Source organism: Puntigrus tetrazona, chromosome 10, assembly GCF_018831695.1.
Source record: "Puntigrus tetrazona isolate hp1 chromosome 10, ASM1883169v1, whole genome shotgun sequence".
NCBI lineage: Eukaryota > Metazoa > Chordata > Actinopteri > Cypriniformes > Cyprinidae > Puntigrus > Puntigrus tetrazona.
The window spans coordinates 6154489-6177727 of record NC_056708.1 but is presented as its reverse complement, the minus strand read 5'-3'; the positions used below and the strand labels follow the sequence as shown (position 1 = coordinate 6177727).

Genomic DNA, 23239 nt, shown 5'->3' with positions numbered 1-23239 from the left:
AAAGTGCTCTTGTGACTTTTGAGTGACTCACATTGAAACCGCATACAAAAGGTCTGTTAGAATCATCCAGACGTGTGAATAGAAAGAAAAGTGCGCAAAAAAAAAAAAATCGAAAATAGCATTCGTGACAGGTGAACTTTGTCATGCATGCCATTTTTTCTGTGAACTGAAAGACTGCATTAATTAGACCCCGCATTATAAAGTTCGTACTCTTAGAGGACGCGTGTGTCATTTGTATGTCATACCGTGGATCACTCTAGCCGTGTGGGCTGCTAGTCTCCGTTATTAAATCGGACTTAATGACTAAATGATGAATAGGACGGTCTCACTCAACATCCTGCAGGGGTCCAAATGGCACGTTAAGGTGCCAGTTAAAGGGAACTCTCAAAACAAGAGATAATGGATTGGTCGACATCCAACAAACACTAACATTTAGCTGCAGAAATGTGTGCTTAATTAGTCTGGATGCTGATTAGAGACAAACACACAGCGTGTGGGAGAATAATTGAAATAAAAAGCCTTGTCACAAAGCTAGCGTAACGTCACAGCCAAAACACGGTCACTCCATGGGGTCTGAATTTGCCAAGCCCACACAATAATTGCCGACAGACCACCAGTTCTGGAGAGAATAGCGTTGCAAGTTAAAAAGCTCCAAAGTATCTCAGTATAAACATGAGCTACGGGAGCGAGCTGATGAAATAGCCGCTCATATATTCTCTATTTATCAGGCTAAAAATCACTCTCACACCCACAGCGTGCTGAATCATATATTTCGTTTGCACTAACAGTGACGTTCTAACAAGCGCTAATGGCTGCAGTGCAAACACTCCCCAAGGACCGTCGAAAGAATTAGCCCAAATTTTCTCCAGTAACATGCAGATTAATCCCGAGCCCTTGACCTCCTTAATGAAAAACCACCGTCGAGACTCGAGGGTTAGTGCCTATGGCCAGATATTTCAAGCGTTTATATTTTTACCTATCCTGACAGACAAGCCCAAACCGCCTTGGAACTCCGAAACGCTTCGTCGACACAAAAGACTTAAAACCATTCTACTCTTTTAATCAACACATCTGTAAAACACAAAGCAACAAAAGGCGAAGACGACTGTCACATATTAGAGAATCTCACATTTGTGTGAAATAGCTCTTTTTGTCTGCGCAATCGACAGAGAATAAGTCTTATATAAAGGATGATTATCCAAATCGCCGCAGTAAGTACGCTTGTTCGATCGCACAGACTGACAACCCGCCTTTACTTACGTTTCTGAATGTGTCGTCTGTAGGTTTTTAACGATTTCTCCAATTGTCTGAACAGTTCGGAGCTTAAAATTAAATGGGTTGTGATTGCTCCTTAAAAAAAAAAATAAAAAAAAGATGAAAGTGACTATGTCAGTACAGATCAATCCGAGCAAAAATGTTTCAAGAGGGTCGCTGGCAATCTAAACGTAAGAATGCTGGAGACAATTTCTGAGGTGCATTATTCTAAAGATAATTACAAAAGTGAATGCTTCGCAATGAGTTTTAGCTAAATCTTCCTGGATTTCCCCTTTTAGGAACATTGCCTTTATGTATCTTTACATAACTTTAGAGCATGTCAGGGTTCCCACGCCTTGGTTAACTTTCCAGGTCCAATACCCTAAAATTCAGAGTGTCTACAGAGTCAGAATTTTTGAAGACCTTTTTAACACCACCTATATGAAATTTAAGGTGAAACCTCTGATGCAAATCCCACATTATTTCACTTCAATCAGCTTCTACATTTATCTACATGTTTTTCATATTAACCCCAGGAGGTTATTTACTTTAAAAAAGTCAGATCGGATTCAGTTTACAATTAATTTACATTTCGCAATTAGAGACAAATACAAGACATACATAGACAAACACTAAATGGTGGTTTAAAGTGATTTTTGAGTAAAAGTGTACTATTAATCTCATAAATTGTCTTACGTAACATGATGCTAATGTTAGCTCTAATGCAGCTGCAGAACAGGTCTTCATAATCTATTTTGTCATAATACTGCACTTCACATAAGGTCACAAAAAAAGTTTTGCTGTATTTATTTAGAAATAATTTTGATAATAGCTGGGTAAATGTTGGTGGCGATGTGGTTTGGTAAACATTTTATTGCCTGTATAAAGGCTGATAATGGCTGGAGAGAAAAAAAACACACAGAAGAATAATCATAAAATAATAAAAAATTATGTCTTATACCTGGTGGAGGTGTGAAAGGTTCTGTTTCCTTAAAGTAGTTTATTATGGATTAAAAAATTACAGGTAAATCCTAGTATTTAAAATTTGAGATTAATCATGAATAATCACAGTCCATGACTTTTTTTAATGAATTTAAAACAAAAAAATAAACCAAAAATCTACTATTTTAACAACGTCCTCGCTGCGTCTCTGTGCCTGTACTATCGTAGTACTTTTTTAGGTAAACTAATCCTTTAATTAGCTATAAATCTAACCTTTCTTTAAAAAAAAAATATTCTAATGGGAAACATGTTTAAATGAAAATGACAAGTTACTGTAATTCTAATACAAACAGCAAATACAACCGATCGCAAAGTTATTTTGCCTTATTTCTGTTTTGAGGACTCCCATTTACGCTATTTTGCCTCTGGCTATGTTCATACCCAGAAACTGGGATTTTCCTTCATCTGATAAGGGAAACACAAGCATTCAAATTTTCATGCTTTTTTTTTTTTTCACTTGATCACTGAAGAAGCCTGAGGTAATCAAATGTTTAAGAGCTGCCTGAGGATCTGACAGAGGAAGGCCTGATATTCACGCTAAAGGCAAGAGTAAGTTATTAAATGCAAGTTAGGTCTGGGAAGATGATGTACAGTACAATGCTTTGTATTCATTGGCAGAAAATGGGACCACGCAACAATATGGCAATAAATACAATCATTATATGCACTTCAGGCATTCAGGCACTTATGGGTTCGACTTTAAAAGCATGCAAGCCAACAGTACACTACATTTTAGTATTGCATATTGTGCATATGTGTTGACACTGCTGAGCCGTAAAGTCCAAAATCTGTATTGTTGACGATGTTCATTATTGCTACAATTGCTTATTATTCTGTTGCATGCTGCTCTGTGTTATAGTGTAGCATCAGCAGAACTATTTTGCGAGAAACAAGCGGCGTTGGACATTACAAACAAAGCAGGAACCCGATTTACAAAAACAGAACTGATATCCTGCTGCTGCTTGGTGAAGTCCTAGAATGACTTCAGAACCTGTTGTGCCATCTATCCCCCGAGGTTAGCTGTACCCTATCCTGGGACTCGATAAGAACCGAATGTTAGCAAACCATAGGAGGTACACTTCTTTTTACATGTGTTTTCCACTAGACATCAAAATGGCAAGCACAGTTGACTCAAGGATACCGTTACAACCCGTACACTGAGATTTTATTCAGACATGACAATACAAATGCAAGCAGAAAAAGTGTTACAATACACATATAAACTGAACAGCAAGACTTGCCAAAAACAGACGCTATATATATACACACACACACACAGAGACTAGCAAGTTGACAAGGTAAAGGTGTGCAAAACTTAACAGGTAACAGGAAGTCAGCACAAAAGGAAAACAAGGGTAACCCAATTCCATCTTGGAAATGTCTATTTTTTTTTTTTTTACTAACTTTACATACGTTTTATTCTGGTTAAAGGTCTCTTCGCATGCCAAAGGTAATCACTAAGTATACATGTTTTTATATGTATTTATATTCATTCATTATAATTAAACCGTAGGACCACAAAACGTTTGTCCAATCATATCTCTTGGTACAAGGGCTGCAACATACTGAAATAATACATTTACATATATATTAGTCTACTAGAACACTGATTTCGGTATACTTAAAAATATCATTTGGACAGCTTGCGCCGGCACAAACACAAAATTGTACTGTTAATACTGTATTGTCGGTTTTTGCTAAAAATGCGCAGTAATACATTAGCGCTGAAAAGGCATGGACCAAGTTATTTTTGGACTGATCTTATTGAATATGCATTTGTAGGAGATTCCCTTTCAGATGCAAAACTTACAGAGGGAGAATTAATCACGCAACACATTTGTGCTCGCCAAATTGCTGCCGTTTGCGCCATTCTTTAACACCCACAAAAATCAACAATTTTGCGATTAAAATGGCTCCATATTGTTGCTAGGAGGAGGCATAGCAGAGAACAGAGAGAGCGTGGTGGAAGGGAGAGGATTTTTCCACACATATTAGTATATTTGGAATGCCAGAAGAACACATTGTCTGAAAATATTGTTTGCCAAGCCATGTTATTTTTAATTTGCTTCAGGAAATAAAACACAACTTGGAACCCTCAACTAGGAGTCACAATACCAGCTCTATCAAAACTTTTTGGTCTCCGGTTCTTTTCAACATACGCTACTTTGGATTACTTATTTGCGCTTGGTACATTACATTGTTCGATATGTAAATAAGACGTTGCGTCTGCGTTATTTATTTTGCACAAAAGCCTACAGATGAATATGGACTATTTTACAGATTATCTTGCTACGTTTCTTGACCTAGGAACAGAAAAGTTGTGTTGCTATCTATAAAGTGCCAGAGAGCTCTCGGATTGCGTCAAAAATATCTAAAATTGTGTTCTGAAGATGAACAAAGGGTCTTACGGGTTTAAAACAACACACGAGGGTGAGTAGCTCATAACTGAATTAATTAGTTACTAGCTTTTCCTGTGTAATTATTTGTGAATGTACTAACAATTTCAAAGTAAAACTTTCTAAATAAATCCAAATTTATTTCAATATGACTGTGCATACGATTTTATAAATCATTATATAAAGAACACCGTCAGACTAAAGATTATCAACAACAATCTAATTCCAACCTTTAAATGAGAAAGTGGCAAAAAACAAAATCTATGCTCAAAGGCAAACAAGTGTTATCAACACTTTTGGTGCCAGTGGGAAGCTAATTGACCCCAACAAGAGACACAATGAGTTGACTCATGTATTATTTGAGCCTGGTGGAGCGCTTTATAGATAATCGCATCAAGGCTGTCTAATCTTAGCATGAATGAAAAATGACAATGAAAAGGAAACAGCCCAAGAGGAAGGCTTGACGATTTATCTGACGTCTCAATCCGTAAACCTGTTTAGCGGAGCACGTCTTGTTTAGTGTGATCTACGATCGGTTGTTCAATTATTTATAATGGAAGTACTTTCTTAACGAATGCTTGCGTCATCTTCGTGATCCCAGTATCGCGCTGTGGAAAATGGCATGTTTTAGAAAGTTCACACAGTTCAGTTCCTAAAGATATACAGCCACACAAGCAGGTTAACAGAAGTAGGAGGGTGAACAGCTCTTTTATTTCAAAACTGATCAAGGGAACTGTAAGTCATTAAATATTTCTCTCTCTTTGACCTTAAACTTGCAATATAAATGAGTAAATAAAAATATCTGTATGTTAGTTTAAGGCTTTGTTCCTCACATCATGCTCACTGTTACCTAGATGGCCATTTTGTTGAAACCGGGTCCGTTTATAACAAAATGAATGAATTCAGTTGAGTGAATCATTCTCCGAATCATCTTCCATCTCAGTGCATTTGTCTTTTGAAAAGTCTTTGGAACAATGTCACGTTGTGACTTTCACCACCAGATTAATACTGATGAAATATCGACAGCAAACATTCGAAGAATCTCTTAATGGCCCGACCTTGGTTTCTGATTTCATGCCTTTTGTAAATCTTGAAAAAGGTATCATGAGAGGAGAGGATGTGACATGAAGAAACTCGGGGATTTGGGTTTTTTTTTTTATATGAGAAAGGTTTAGCTGTGGTCAAGGTGGTTACAATCAGCAGTTAGCCCTGTTGAAGCTGATTGGGGCTTGGTTCTGTTTCTATTCGAAAGTTAAACAAAAAAGCTTTACTAAAGGTCCTTGCACACGGTCCAAAATTTTAGTGTGTTTTTACATTTTTTCATAGTCATCATACTTTCTATCAAAATGCATCAGCTTTATGGAGGTTTTGCTACTGCACAGCTTTTTGCAATACATTATGTAGTAATAGTCATTTTTGTCTTTTACATTTAACACTTAAGCGACTACTGTATTTTAACTCAGACACTGATAAAATCCTGAACGCATAGAAAATCTCTCATTTATTTGAGGATGGTTCACTCAAAAAGCAAAATTTACTCAACCGCATGTCATTTTAAGACCCTGTTCGATAGAACAAAAACAGGAGAGATTTTATTGATTCATTGATATTGAAGTTGCTCTTTGAAACTTTAAAGCTCTGAAGTTTAAAAAAAGCAGCATTAAAGTTTTACAGGTGTAGTCCATATGAATCATGAAATATATATCTGGGCCAGTATTCATCGAAAATCGTACAAATATGGGCGTTTCCTCTTAAAATTAAAGAAAAGATCCTAGTAAAGAAAAAGGTAGTTCAGAAATCATCCTAACCCTTAAGAGGTCTTAATGTTCCAAATTGTAAGCAGTAAGTTAGACAGCATGGTGAATAAAAAAGTATATATATACACACACACACACACACACACACATTGTGTATTTAACATGAGACTAATGACTTAATCTAAATCAAAATACATTAACTTGATAAATATAATTAGATACATATAATTCATTCTAGTCTATCCATCATAAAAAAGTGCTCGACACAGTTATAAAAAGATAATAAAGGGCTCCTTAAGCAAATTGATGCATTAGTAATGGTATATGATTACAGTCATTTTTGTGATTACGCTACAGCACTTTTGCATTTATGCTAAATGTTCCAGACTACTGTTTTTCATGCAAATTCCTAGAGTTAAATTTTACCACAGTATTGAGGTGCTGTGTGTGGGTTTTAACTGTTATGATCTGAATGTATGCTATATGGAGAATCAAAGGGTAATTTAAAGCTGCAGTCCGGAACTATACATTTTGAACACAAAAAGTTACGAACTGCAGTAACTTTTTGTGTTAAACAGTCTGAATAATAACATTTCACCAAATAAAAGTTGTTACACTTTTGACAGTTTTTGACTGTTTTTGATAATGGCCATAAATCTGGATCTGCGTCCTAACTTAAGCTACTATGACTATCAACTGTTTTTGACTATCAATTGTCAAATGTGCATTTCTAAGAGATAAAAGAAAATTCATACAATAGAAGATAGGCAACATAAACTTTCCTGATTTGAAACAATCTCATGCTAAGAAGTTAATTTTACAATAAAAGACGAACAAAATTAAAAACATGTTCTGATCATAAAGAGTAGCTTAAAACCACAATGAATGGTCTGGTTTCTACAACTTTCAGCTAGAAGCAAAAATCTGCCTTTAAACCAAAAACAAATAAAGATTTGATACTTATTGTGATTATCATCAGTATTGACTAATGTGAATAAATTTATCATGATTATTTTTAGCCATGTCACCTTGCTCTACCTGAAGCTGGATAAACCGTGGGGTCATTTTCGGGTGAACTGGGTGCGTGCAATATTGACCAAAAAATTATATCCTGCTATTTTCTGTGCTTTTATCAAAAATGATAGCTGACTTTTTGATAGTCTTCATGTTCTGTGTCGTGGTCAGTTCACACTGATAAATTAATAAAAGTAGATTTTTACATTTTTACCTTTAAAGCCATTTTTTTCTAAAAGTGTCCATTGTCTTTTAATATATGATGTATAATAGAATACTGATATTTGAAATTGAATTATTTAAATTAAGTAGAAATTAAAACGGCCAGTAGGTGGTAATAAGTCACTGTGAATAAGTGAGTCGTTACGATTGAACCGAATTATTTGAACAAGATTCATTCAGGAACCGTCATATTGCTCAGAAATGCTAAATAATGCTGTGGTTGTCTTCGGAATATTTTGTTTTTGAAGTAGCACAAAAACAGGAAACATGGTGTCTACTATTTTTTTACTCAACCCATTATAAAAAAAATCAAATCAATATCCAATTTGTAATAACGGTCAATGAAACTTTGTGTGAAACTTGGCTATGTGAAGTGGTATAAATATATACATTTTGAAACAACAATTATGATATATATATATATATATATATATATATATATATAGATAGATAGATAGATAGATATAGATATAGATATATATATAGATATTTATTTATTTATTTATTTTATTTTATTTTTTTATTTTTTCATTTAGTGAGATTTACAATTTACAAGTGGCGAATAAGATAAAAAAATCAAGCATAGAAAATAATCAAGCATACATAAATACAAGGCATACATGACAGCCAACATGATATGTGTGAGTGAGCAAGAGAGAGAGAGTGTGTGTGTGTGTGTGTGTATGTGTGTGTGTGTGTGTGTGTATGTGTGTGTGTGTGTGTGTGTGTGTGTGTGTGTGCGCGTGTATGAGTGTGAAAGTACAACAGACATGACAATAGTTGAGAACCGTAATAGTAATAATGACAATAATCATAATGATAATAATATTAGCATTAAAAACAAACGCTAGAGGACGGAGGAAGGTAATAAGTGATAGTAGTATTAGTTGTAAAAATAACAACAACAATAAAAATAATAAAAATAATAATAATAAACTAAATTAATCAGAAATGAGGGGAGGAAAGTTGGGAGATGTGGAAGATGACAAGTAGCAAGACAATAATGAATCAGTAAATAATAGCAATAATAACAATATAAACAAACTCACTCATCAGGAGCAATGGGGAAAGTTTATAACAATTATGATATTATCACAGACAATATACATCGCACACCCCTCTTTAATTGGAAAAAAACATTTAATATTTTAAGCCATTTTGTATCACAAATATATGTACTAAAAAACAAGACAAAAATATTGGTTTTTGCAGTGCAGCCTTGTAACTTAAAAAAAAAAAAAAAAATTCCTACATAATGTTGAAGAGCTGCAAAATGATGTAAGAGCATGATGCCATTTCCACATGCTCTTTATGTAATAACAATGATTACGTTCACATAAGTAGCGCAGCCGCGTCTTTGAAAGTAATTTTTACATTCATGCAATCTGAACAGCATTTAAGATGACGAGCTCTAATTTACATTTCTGAGAAATGTTACGGGATCTCCAAACGTGTTACGTGATGCCATGTACTAATAATAAATGCATTATTTTCTTCTGATTTCAGAAGATTCACGGCATAATTACACAGACTACTTTTATAGCGGCCTTTGCAGAATATAAAGTCTGTTCGATCTAATTTCTCGTTCCACAGAAGAAAAAGCAAGCCGTGCGGGTTTTGGGAACAACACGAGGGTGAGTAAATAATGACAGATTCCTCACAGCTGGAAATGACTTAATGCTGAGGTTGTATGAGGTTTTACCATATCAAAAGTTTATCCTGCTATTTGATTTACAGGCGGCGGTACACCGCGGAGCTGAAATGAAGCAGCTTCTTTGCTCCAGTAGCACGGCAGACCCTTTCAACCTCTCTGCTGTTGATTTGATTAGAAGGCCGCCGTGGTCGTGAGAGACACGCTGGATGTTAGCATCTGCAAATTACCACACAAAGCAGCACGGGGAAAGAACGGCTTTTCACAGACAGCTACGCTGCTCATTACCGCAGCACATTCTTTTAACAGCAGATCGGGAAAAAAAAAACATTCAACTGACCGATACGTGTGGCATTTGAGAAATAACCACTTTTATTGAAGCTTGTTTTGAAGTTCGCAAAAAAATTATTCGGCGCGATTGAAGCAATAATGCATGTTACAGTAGCTTTTTTTAAAAAATATGACTGTAAATTTCACACAAAGCTATTGTTTTGCTTTAGGAAGCTTGGAATAAAGAGCATGCATTGTGTAAACTGCACTTTTATGGAGCGATATTGACCGCTGTTTAATAATGTATCAATTCATTGATCCCTTAAAATGTTTTATTTCTAATGAAATAAGAGAGGGGCATTTTACATCTTATGATTTTACATAAAGCCGACTCCTAAATTAAGTCTCTTTAAGTTCTGCAAAGCTAAAGAAGTTTTCTTCGCACCATTGAAATCAGATTAAATCCCTTTGGGAGAACTTAAGTTGTCTCCTTTGATAAAATGTGACAAACTTTTAATTAAAAAAAATGACATGTTTTTTTAAGTTTTGACTATAAAATACCGTTTTAGCACTTACACCACAATTTTTCCGCATCATTATTCAGATGTGATTGGAAACAGATGAAATGAACACTGCGTGAATGTGACAGTTTTGTCTTATTCCTCACCATGCACCAGGAATATTAACAGAAAACAAGCTCAAACCTCAGCTGAAGTTTAACTTGCAACAGTCGTACAGAACGCTTTATTCCACCTTCACTGAATGATAAACTCACTTGTGGATAAGGCTGTCAGGTCTGTTAGCATTAAACTTTGAAATCGCAAATTGAGCATTCTTTGAGTTGTGCAAATGAAATTAAATTTATCGGTTCTGTCATATCTTAATGAACTCGATACGAAAAGTTGCCCTTTCAAAAACACCACGTGACAAACTGAATCTGAATTGAGCGAAAGAATAAACGAGTCTTACCTTAAAACCGCAGTAGGTTTTTTATCTTGAAAGTTCAATTTCAAAATCGTTCTGATCGTTCGCCAATTTCAGGTAAATCGACTGGCTTCTGTTTCTTTCAAGAAAGTTGTAAGTGAAAAGGGCTCGTTGGTTTACGGCAGTTACAAATGCACGTGTACAGCTATGTTTACGACAGTGAATTTCCCTTTACGTAACTGTAGGGGACTTCAAAGTCGCAAAAATACACAAAAGTACAGTTGATTCAAAAGTGTATTGTTAATTGTCACTATTACAGTACAGGTCAAAAGTGTCCACGCATTCCAGACTATAGACCTAATAAATAATTATTAAATTAAATAAGTTTATTATACATAAATTAATCAATTTAAAAAAAGCAATGGAAAAACATGTTTACCTAATGATCATATATATATAATTGATATAGCAGTTAATTCAGTATGTCCACTAAGGGAAATGTTCATAAATATGGCATATAGATAATATAGATAGATGTGTTTTATTTTTGGTAGATAGCTATTTAATGTATTTCCATAATAACGTATAGCCTATTACAGTCAGTCATTGACTACAGCACATCAACACAGTTAGTATAAATATACACATATAAGTTTATTTTATCTTGAAATATTGTTTGCTTAAGCATAAAGGTCACCTTACCATACCTTGTTTTCTAATTGACAGATAAATGTACCTTTTTTTGTTTTACTCCGATTGCAATACACTCCAGTGATTCCTGAAATAGGTCTAATAACTATCAGGCCATTAAACTACCTTGCTGCGTGTTGTACTGTGCGGTCACCCAATCAATCACCACTCTACATGGTAATTGTGGTTTAATTGCAAGACAACTGCCCAGAGAATGTGTTTCTTTATATAGGCCTAGTTACCCTGTAAACCCATTTGTAACCGTGACATTATGCTTGACAATTACCTGCGTATCTTTCAAACAAATTTAGACATGGATATGGGGGAAGAAACTGTGTCATATAGCTTTATCTAATTAACAGAGGATGTTATAATCGCATCCAAGACACCCATTGCACAATCAGAGTAAGGGTGTGTGGTGAGTATCAACACAGCTGCTCAAAACACCCGTTGTTATTCAACGCATGCAAACGCGAGTAGCCTGACAATTACCATGCTCCACTGAATATGCACACTTCGCTTAAATTCAGCTTTAAATTAGCTGCTGGATCTGTCTTTTCATTATTTGCGAATTTCACCTTTGAAGATGCTTGTACAGCAAAGACATATGCTGTTTTTCCTCCCTGGTCTGATGGCAGTTGCTTGAGACCCTCTCCTTCACCTTCATGTCTGTTTGCAGGAGACAAGACCATCAATCAGAAAATCAGAGAGCTGAAGAGGAATCTGACAACACTCACCTGTTCTCTTGAAGGTGAACTGGCAGCATATAGCCTGTTGGCTTTTCTTCCTTTTCCTACTATTCTGTATTCTAGTCTTTGATATTCTCAAACGAAGTCTGCATGGAACATCTTTTAAAATCTGTCTGACAATCTTGAGATCTTGGAAAACTGCTGTTGGAAAATCCATCTTAAGATGGTAGCTTGGCAGCTCGACTGTCGCATAAAAACATATATAGCACTTATATTTACATAGTATTTCATTTCAAATATTCCATTTGCATGGGGAAAAAAATTACACTTTTGTGATTTACAGAGGAACGTTTTTGAGTGAACTGTTCCAATGACCAACTGCTTTATTGGTACTTGTAAAAGAGCTGACTTCATACTGGAACAAGTTGGTTTAAAAAATATCTGGGAAAGGAATGACTCAGAAAAGTTAATTCTGAGAAAATGTTTTTGAGAAAACTTTTTTTGGGTTGCACCTCATTGGTTTAATAATATGATGTCTACACCTTTTTAAACTTCTTAACGAGGACAAGACATATTTAACTTACTTTAACTTGTGCACTGATTTTTATATTGACATGTGCACGTATAGTGCACATTTAACTAAGAAAGCTACTGAAAAGCAGAGAAAAGCAGAGAGATTTTCCGAATAGCAAAATCAGCACTTACAAGCCCCATACGTAAAATACATACAGTCACTTATACATAACACACAAAAAAACACTTGGCAACACTGGTACAGGAAAACCAATAGGTAATGGTTTTAATCATAATAGCATTTCAATTACGTATGTAACCCTTGTTCCCTGAAGAAGGGAACGGAGACTTCATGACGGTAGTGGTCGAATTAGAATCTTGCTTCGAAAGACCAATCTATTTTGAGTGTATAAAAACGGGCCAATGCACATTGGCCTGTGCTGATTGCATCCAGCTGCAGCTGATCACAACAGTAGTATAAATGAGCAGCTGGTATATTCAGCACATATTCAGGTTTTTGCTGATGAGCTGAGCCTATTACCTGGCCACCCAGCGGCAGCACAGCACCAGGGTGACAGGACGTGATATCTCGGTTTCCTTCTTCAGGGAACGAGGGTTACATACGTAACGAAGATGTTCCCTTTCAGTTGGTCACTCTGGCATTGGCCAGCTACTGTTGTCATAGCACTTCCCACTCAGTAAGACTGGACAACACTGGAAAGTAACATTGCCATCCTTCCCGAGGGAGGTTTCAGATCATTTACTCTTATGGACAATGTTTAATTGCACATGGATGATTGGATGTAATTTTAACCCTCGTAAAAGATAAGGTCTAACGCTGAACAAGGGTTCTTAAGACTATACCGTGGAATTACACATACAGGATCCTTTCTGGTCACTCCATATGGACCCCAGCCTCCACAAGCAGGCTACAGAACCTAGGGAGCATTTTACTGCCAATAAGGCACCAATAACTGAACCAGCTCCTTGTTCTCTCTGAGTTTGCATGGTGTCTGTGCCAGAAGGTTCACTGGGGGAAACGTATACTTGCACAGGCCCTGCAGCCAGCTGAGTGTCGAGTGTTCCCTCAGTCAGGGAGTAAAACAACTGGCAGTAAAAAGTTCCTGAAGAGGTAAAACGGTCTACCTGAGCGGATATGAAATGCTCCCAAATCAGCTAAACAGTCTGGAGATGGAATCTCCTTTCCCCGTGTAGTGCAGCTCTTGACAGCTCATTGGTTGCCTGTGAATGGCACAAAGCAACCTCAGATGCTTCCAACTCCAAAGGACTAGGTGGCGGGTTGTGACATGTAATGGGAGAGCAGACCACCTTGTCAGTTGATGTACATGTTTGCTGTGTTGTCCATGTGGACCAGCACATGCTTGCCCCGAGGATGTCCCTTGAGATGGCCCAGGGCAAGCTGTACTACTAACAAGTCTAGGCAGTTGATGTGCCAGTGCAGTTGGGGACCCATTCAAACCTCTGAGACTGTATACCCCTTTGTAGGTGGCCCCCGCAGGTGGTGGAGGCACCATTGAAAGCCACAGCATGTCTGGAGGCCTGCTCTTGAACATATTCAAGCTGTCCAACACCAACTGAGCATGTTCCTGTGTACGGCATGCTGTTTTTTCGCGGAAGAGTTGAAACATGAAAGTACGCATCCTTCAGGTCTATCACTGCAAACCAATCCCGGGGATGGATGCACCCACAGATGTGTTTCTGAAAGGTAGAAGGGATGTGTGTAGTCCTTTGGTTTGTCCTTCCAATCTGCCCACTGGTGCATACTGTTGAGAGAGAAATATGAGTGTGATCTGCGACTGGCTAGTTCACAATTCCTTGTCCTCATTTAGGACCCAGAGATAGAGGAAACTAAAGGGAAAAACTGAACAAAACATTCTCCTCCCAGCCTTCCTCCAGTGGAGGGAGTAGTGTAAACACCATCTCCCAAAGAGCAGCTCTTTCCATCCCTGGCTCTGCAGGTTTGACTGGGGCCTGGACATTCGGGGCCTCTGCCCTGCGGCTGGCTTAACACCACCTTAACGGCTGCTGCATTGGTGGTGAGAAGACTGAGGCAGCAATTGCACGCTGAGACAAGATGCATTCTGGGCAGCTGAGAACTGCCGGGCAAAGTTCTCCACTGCATCGCCAAAGAGGCCGGTCTGAGACACAGGAGCATTCAAAAACTGTGTCTTGTCAGTCTCACACATGTCAGCCAAACACAGCCACAGATGGCATTCCTGGACTACCATGGTGGACATTGCACAGCACAGAGACTGCACCGTAACCTTCGTTGCTCATAGCACAGAGCAGCAGTTGTAGTGGTGGTGGTGTTCGGACACAGCTGCATCAAGACTGCTCCACCAGAGGGACTTCCATGTAGCTCCACGCTGCACCGCCATCAAGTGTGGTGAGGAAGGATTAGACAACGAATAGTTTCTGGCAGTAAAAGGTGCCGTCCATGTCCCAGTGAGCTCCTCATGCACCTCCAGGAATAAAGGAACCAGAGCAGGGCCTTGAGAACCAGCACAAGCCACCCTTAGCTACCAATCATCAAGCCTCTAGGGTTTGGGACGCGATGGAGGTTTTCGGTCAAGACTGATCCTCTTGTCGGCCCCAGACAAACATAACAAAAAGTTCTGGATCCATATCCAGCAAGGTCAAACACCCAGTAGGTGCCGACCCAGCCATATCTTCATTTCCAGAACCTTCTGACTAAACCTCTGATGCAGCTTTCAACATCTGATCATCGGGGGGAGCCTCAAAGGACAATGCAGGAAGCATTAGCTGATCTTTGTACAGAAAAAGCTGTTTTAGTGTGTTGAGGTGCACAGGGGAGATGACCGCTTTGCACACAACAGGGGGTAGTGCAATCTAATATGGCAGTCCACTTTACAAAGAAAGAACCACTTCCATCGAAATGCCATACCGCCAGCCACTGCTCAAAGTAGTCAAAACAGAGAGCAGAACAATCATAACTGCTTGTATCCGAAGCGAAAAGCTGAATATGCGATGAACCAGCTGCTCATTTATACTCACACTGTGATCAGCTGCAGCTAGATGCAATCAGCACAGGCCAATGTGCATTGGCTCGTTTTTAATCACTCGAACTTGATTGGTCTCTGGAAGTGAGATCCCAATTCGTCGGTCACTGACGTGACTCAGAGTGACCAACTGAACGGAAACTTATGTTTTAGTGGTACTTGTAGTGGAAACCAGTTTATAAACCTCATTTATAAAATGTTGCCCAGAAACCATCCTAAATTTGATTTTATGATCATCTCTCAAATATGCATGCATTTAATTCCTTGAATAAACGTAAAAACAATAAACGTGCTTATGCCTCTTTTTTAGATGTGCAATCTATGAATCACCTGAATTTGTGAGAAAATGTTTATAGCTCTCTGTTTGTAAATGAGTCCTTATTAATATGATTAACATATACAGTATAATATCACCAATCATCATAATTTAAAACAGCGAGTTACAAGAGCAGTTCACCCGCAATACTTTGACAATATAAAGTCTCTTCAGACTCTTATGTAAGGCTTAGCACTTCTCCACATTTTTATAAATATGAGCACTGGTGTGGATTTAAACATACGCATATTCTACAATCAGATTTTCATAAATCAGACCCCAGATCTGTTTTGTTCTACTGAAACAAAATATGATTTGGATCAATTCAGACATAGATGCACCTCCATTTTGTGTTGCACCGTAAGCCACTTTTTCTCTAGTATTCTTATGCACTTTCACAAAGGTGAGAAAAGAACTCATTTTCCAGTTAATGTCCCTCAACGATATTCCAGCAGAATTGGAGTGTTCTCACAGCTCTGTTCCTGTATGGCTGCTTGACTGACTCTCACTGATATGGTCTTTTGGATGACACTCCAGAAAATGTTATTTCCAGCAAATGTCACCCTGACTTTGCTGATCTCTCTGACAGTGCTCGGGATGGCTCAGATATACCCCCGTTCTGGAAAAGCTGATCATGTTCTATGCTCCTCCCGCCCGGAGCACCCTTCTCAACATCCCATTTACTTCAGGCTGAATGCTCTGCTTTAGAACAGACTGCCTCCTTTGAGAGGAAAACAACCTTGGAGCTTTCTCCCCATCTGGGATGTGAGAAAGCATTTACACACCCGCCATCCCATTAATCAATGTTTGGAAATGATTTTGGGGGGAAATTTTGGTTGTGTCTGGCAGAGGCAACCTTGTTTGGCCACCTGACTGTTCCCCAGTCAGTTAACCGTGTGCCTTTGCTTTCTGCACAGTGGTTGATGATAGGCCGTGGCTCTCTGGCTGATATCCCTTTGGTCTGCAAAACTGCAGCAGCTGTCAGTAGTGCGCTTTCAGACAGGTGGTAATTTGATAACACACCAGAAATAAAATGGGCTGTGGCTGGATTTCAGGTTTAAGAGTTCCTCCTTCCGTCGCCATTGTTTTCAGTCTCTCATGTTTGCAGATGCGTGGAGGAAAATGCCGATCTCAGCTGTTTCTATCACATTTGTTAGTGCTACATTAGTGCCAATCACTAATCTAAATGTATTTCTGTGTATTCATATTGTCTGTGGAAGGTGCAGGGCCATGAAATGTTTGTGCGGTCACTTCCATTGATCCAAGGGCTGTGATGTTTTTGCTTTCCTCCAAACAACTTGTTTGCACAGAGGCGGTACGTCATCAGCGCTCTATCCCAGACCGAGCCAAAACAGAAGACGTATTAATTGTAATATTGTACACTTATCATCTCTGGTCTGCCTGTGTGCATTTCTTTTGGAGGAGGCCTGGCTTTAAAGACTGATTTGCAGAGATGGTGGAATCTTTCAAAGCTAGCCAGCTATTGCTATATTCGCTATCCTAATTCTAATTTATGAGCTGAAATGACAAATAATGACAGAGAATGTGGTTCGTTTTTCTTGTGAAATGTGCTGGAATTATGTTAACCTCTCAATTCCAGATGTTCATGCATCTTAATTTATGACCATTATTAAGGGTAACCTGGTTTCATAAATCATCCAGATTAATAATTGACAAGTTCATTGATTTTAAGCTTGGAGTCATATCCAAGCACATGATAATGTGCATTATAGAAGAGGAAAATGTGTTTTTTAGTTCAGGTAATAACGTTAATTTGACCACACAACTCTCTTTTGTAAAGATGCGGGGTTTATTACTGAAATGACCAGTGCTTTGCTAATCATATTACTCTTCCTTTACTTCTGGCCAGTTTTATTACACTCCAAACAAGCTCTAATATGCCTGCTGAAAGATCCCATGGATGCCTCAAATGTAAATAATTGGAGGAATCAGGCCATCTAATCAGTCATCTGCTAGGCTGCTTAAAGAGAGCCAGATCGCTACTCTCCATATGTTTGTGATAGTGAAGCTCTGCCAGCTCTGTAAGATCTGTCGCTGTTAGGATGCACACACATATTTCCCCTTTTTTTTTTTTTTTTTTTTTTTTTTTTACATCTGAGCATTATTACAGCTAAAGCATTACTACACGGCCTTGAAACATGTATCACATTTCTTTATGCCTGTGGCACTTTTCCTGGGTTCAGCACGGAGTCAAAAGAGGCTGTGATCTTCTCCGAGTTCAGTTTCAGGGCATCATAAATGAGATTTTTATTGCTGGCTGTCTTACTGGCATAACCAAATGGACAATGAACAACATATAGTTGTTACAAAAAGCTCATGGCTGACGCATTAGATTTTTTTTGTAGAAAAGGCTTTGCTAGTGCATGATTTAGAAAGCTTCTGTTTTTATCAATTTGCTAGCCACCAGTGCACATCAGTGATTATGTTTCACTTATGTTAACTAAAAACAGAGATCGAGTCTCTTCTTAACGAGTTAAATTGCTAAATATAAATGCTTATAATAAATATTGTATAAATACTTTTTAATAAACGTGATTCAATTTAATTGAGCACATTTTTAAATGAATAAATATTGCTCAAATATTTGAAATGAAAATAATATTTTAACAAATATTTAAAAATAGATTTAGAATACATTTTAAAACGGATTATCTAATGAAAAAATAGTTTTCATAATTTCAATTTTAATAGATAATTAGAATAGTCTGTATAAGTAAAAATTGCATTTAATTCACATTTTAAGGATTTTTTTTTACTTTTTATTTGACTGACTGCACTTCAGGCAGCTAATATTCCATGAAGATTCACAACACCTCATGTTCAACCCTGCTTAGACTGAAATCTTCGAATCACCCTGGGCATGAACTTTGCTAAATGCGATTTATCTGTATTGCTCCTTGCTCCTTTATTCCTTTTCTTCATGTCACATGCTAATACTGCCACCTCAGTTATTTAGATTGCTAAAGTATTTTGCTCGCTTACATCAGCCTGTGTTATAACACCGGGGATTGAATATCTATACTGATGTCTCGAATCTTCCTCTTTAAAATTGGCAGTAATCAACCTGATTATAACAGCAATACAAACTAACAAAGTAAAAGTTAAATATTTCATCATTGCGGGCGGCACATTAATGCAACATTCTTGCCAGGGGCCCCATATTAAAATGTATGAGCAAAAGGGCAGCAGACTCAAAAATACACTGACATCATTAGAATAGTTGAGGATGCTCACAGTATGAATAAACATCATCCAGGAGGACTGTTGCAAGGAGAGGTTGCACCAGAGCCCCAGGACACCAGGGAAACGATGTGACTTAAAGTACATGGACATGTGATTAATGTTCTCATAAAGTAGGGCAAATATTGTTGCCAAGAGAGCTCATTGGGCCTGTAAAGCTGTTAGGGAGGCCAGAGAAGATAATTATGATAACTGTATCATAGCACACGTTGAATATGCTACGCTTTACCAGCTCTTCATATTGAGATGATATTATGATGAATCGATACCTGAGAGGAACAAATAAAAATCTTGTTGGCTTTCCCTCCACTCTTCTCACGGACTTCTACACCCAGCATGCAATTTGTTGTTAACGTGACAAATCAAAAGGTGATATGTCATGACAATAATCCATTACTAGCTGATATTTGGCACCAGAATGCTGCCACCTCCTGAGGGCCCGCTGACACATCTGTCTATGATAGTGGCCTTAGTGTTTGGCAGTCGCACGTTGACCTATGGGACGTGACAATGAGGTCACACTGGAGCAGCAGGACGAACGATTCTAATGATGATTACAAAAAAAGAGAGATGAGCTGCCAAGCAGAGCACTGCATGCCAGGATTTGTCCCATTGCAAAAGACAAGAGTGGTACGAGAGCTTTCATCAAAAATATTTCTCGTTCACAAAGCCCTGCTGCTTGGCTATAAAGAGCCTGACAGATGCTCTGAAGTGAGCATTTAGTCAGAGAGCGGGAGTCTCTGTCTATATGCTGATTGTGGTTTATTATCACACTTTTTTTTTTTTCAGACGTTCATTTTTCACAGTTCTGCTATATAGATGGAGCACACTATCGGAAGTCTAAAAGTTCATAGAAAGCGTTTTTGTCTACACGATCGTGTAATGTGTTTAAAAGTTGGACATTGTACAGTTTAAAAATAACAAATAACCAAAAAAAGTATTAAAAAACGTCAAGATGCATTTGTGTAGAAAACAAATGGATGCTTAAATGAGTCTAAACAGCTGATTAAAAACATTACAAAAATCCAAAAGTTTTCAGCCTGACTCCATAAATCAGTTGTTTCAAGAAGAAACAAAACCATTAAAGCATTATAATTTTAAATCATTGCTTCTGCCCAGAATACAAGTCAGTAATTCATAATAACATTTCCTCCTCTCTCTCATCAAAATCTATATGCATTTGTTTACGTTTTCGCTGGAGAAAGCAATATTATGAGGACTCTTATTTTAGCCAGAATCAATGGTTTGAATTTAATAAAGTCTTAAGAACTCATTTATCAAAAACCCACAGCTTTTCCACTTCACACAAGGTTAACTGATAGACTGGAGTCGCGTGAATTACTTGTGAAGTATTGTGATGTTTTTATCAGCTGTTTGAACTCTTATTCTGACAGCACTGCAGAAGATCAAATGATAATCAAATGATGCTACATTGCTACAAATCTGTTTAGATGAATATATACATTTACATTTTGGCTTGAGGGTGAATACATTTTTAGCTAATTTTCATTTTTGGGAGAACTATACCTTTAAACGAAAAAGTCCACCCTCTTATCATTATAGTGTTATATTACTTAAGACATTTCAAATGGCTGCAAATACTATCTCTCGGCACATCATAACAAGATTGTTTATCCTGGTTATTCCATGATAATGAAAATCTAATTTTTCAATTTTAGCAAAGCTTTAGATCTTGGACAGATTTCTTCAAATATGTACCTAGAATACTTTAGTTTACAAAGGAGTTCATTGTGTGACTGGAAGCTGTTCAGTTTTTGGTTGGAAAAACAAGCCAAAACCACCCTCCACCAACATGCCTGACATCTCGTCGTAACTTCTTGTGCTTTTTCTGATACATTTTATCGGGGTATTGCTGAAAACGGCATTCACTTTGGTCTTTCCTGTGTTACTGACATTATATTTTCACGACTTTATTTACAAACCCATGGAAATAATATTCCATTTCTATCATCAAAGTGCCCCACACATTGAACCCACACATTTAAGTCACCAGCAATTTCATACACATAGCTGGACAGGATGGAAAACATGTCCTATAAAGCAGCATTTTGACAGAACACCATTACATGAAAATGAGAAAACAGGGCTGAAACAGATCACAATCATCAAATCTCTAGTAAATATATTGCAATTCAGGAATCAGCATTTAAATTTGTCTAATGTTCATTGCACAGCTTTATGAAAGTATTGGCAGGTGTTAACATTCTCATAGGTTTATTTCATCAAATCGCTACCAGAGCTGGATAATTTTAAACATACAATGCCATATTCATGCACACTGTTGCACACCAGAAATGGTCTTAAAGGGCAAGGCGGCTCAATGAGAAATGGAGTCTTTGTTAGATAGTCTTTGGTTTTAATGACCACAGCGCCACCCTGTGGTGGCACTCTTAACGTTATGCACAAGCTCTCATTTAGCTAACTGTTAAATGATAGCTTGTACGAGTGGACAAATGAAATACAATGAATTTCGATAAATGAGTAACACTATTAATTGTGGTAACACTAACCCAAATCTAATATTGTTTTGGGTCTCTATCATGCCTGCTGTAAGATACATGATCGGTAAAACAAAAATAATTGAACTTTAAAGAGATACATTCCTTTTCATTAGAAACAATACAAATTAGAGTGAGGTTTAAAGAAATAAATGGCTAATTGCAATTTAAATCCTGATGGAATTAACAGCTTGAAGAAATAATTCCATAATAGCTGTAATATGACCTGTGACTGAATAGTCCAAAGCTACTATGGCATAAGTAACATTTTCTACTATGACATTCCTGCTGTCAACACATTAGGCCCCACAGATTTCTTTGAGATCACTACTGCTTCTTCTGGTCAAATTGTGTTGCACCAGTTAAAAAAACAAAAACAAAAAAACCTTAGAGATTAACAAATTTGACAATCCAATATCTATTTTTAAACCTTTGCTACAATTTAATATGCTGCAAAAACAACTCACGAGTCAACTGCATTGCTTCAAACATTTATTAGTTTTGGTTCTGAAGACATACTGGGCATACTGCACGCAAAATGCACACATTATGGTAGAGAGTCTTTTAACCCTTAACAGAGAAACGGCTTGAGTAAGAGCTGCGGGATGGTTGAACACTGGATGTACTTTGACTAGCAACACTTGAATCATAGGACGAGACCTGGGACCCAGGTGTATACTTGGAAGAGGCACTTGGAGACTGGAAGGAGCTAACATAGCTGGTGCTAACACCTGGTGCAGAAACAGACTGACTAGAAACCCCTGAAGATGACAGGGAAGACCACTGCACTGGTGAGTTGAGAGATGAACTCGTGGCTGAAAGCTGCCATTTTTGAGACTTCTGGCTTTGGGATCCAGAATATGGGTATGAAGACACAGGTGCAAACTGAGGTGACCCACCAGAAGCAGTGCTTCCATGCAGAGTAGATGATCCTGCCTGGGTGCCAGAAGTGCCTGTGAAGGTAGATGTCAACTGCTTCCGAAAACCCTGGACACTAGTAGATGGGCCAGTTTGTGGTGAGGACAGGGATAAGCTTGCATATGGGTATGAAGAGCCAGGGGCAATCCATCTAGCAGTATCTTGAAGCTGAGGTGAGCCATCAGATGCAGCGCTTCCCTGCAGAGTAGATGATCCTGCCTGGGTGCCAGAAGTGCCTGTGAAGGTAGATGTCAACTGCTTCCGAAAACCCTGGACACTAGTAGATGGGCCAGTTTGTGGTGAGGACAGGGATAAGCTTGCATATGGGTATGAAGATCCAGGGGTAAGTTGACTTGCAGTATCTTGAAGCTGAGGTGAGCCAGCAGTATGCTTCCTGCAGAGGTGATCCCCTGGGTGCCAGAAGTGCAGAAGGTAGATGCTTCCGAAAACCCTGCAGAGTAGATGATCCTGCCTGGGTGCCAAGTGCCTGTGAAGGTAGATGTCAACTGCTTCTGTGAAGGTAGAAAACCCTGGACACTAGTAGATGGACCAGTTTGTGGTGAGGACAGGGATAAGCTTGCATATGGGTATAAGAGCCAGCTGAGGTGAGCCAGCAGAAGCAGTGCCTCCTGCAGAGTAGATGATCCTGCCTGGGTGCAAGTGCCTGTGAAAGTAGATCTCAACTGCTTCCGAAACCCTGGCAGTAGATCTTGACAGGGATAAGCTTGCATATGGGTGAGCCCAGGGGTAAGTTGACTTGCAGTATCTTGAAGCTGAGGTGAGCCAGCAGAAGCAGTGCTTC

At 38.1% G+C, this 23239-nt stretch overlaps 1 protein-coding gene across 1 annotated transcript; it reads right to left on the bottom strand.

Moving 5' to 3' along the window:
* Positions 1–21998: 21998 nt before the first annotated feature.
* On the bottom strand, positions 21999–23168 carry LOC122352406 (A-agglutinin anchorage subunit-like). Its single transcript, XM_043249823.1, has 2 exons — positions 22925–23168; positions 21999–22847 (listed from the first exon to the last, which is right to left on the bottom strand). Exons 1-2 carry the CDS (start codon positions 23166–23168, stop codon positions 22084–22086), a joined length of 1008 nt encoding a protein of 335 aa, XP_043105758.1. The 3' UTR covers positions 21999–22083.
* Between the last annotated feature and the right edge of the window lie 71 nt (positions 23169–23239).

What these genes read in the sequence shown, in the direction of transcription:
- LOC122352406 (XM_043249823.1), bottom strand. Translation starts at nt 23,168, where the DNA reads ATGCAAGCTTATCCCTGTCAAGATCTACTGCCAGGGTTTCGGAAGCAG. An exon ending in GTTGACATCTACCTTCACAG is followed by an intron (nt 22,848 to 22,924) that starts GCACTTGGCACC and finishes TCTGGCACCCAG; the next exon opens with GGGATCACCTCTGCAGGAAG.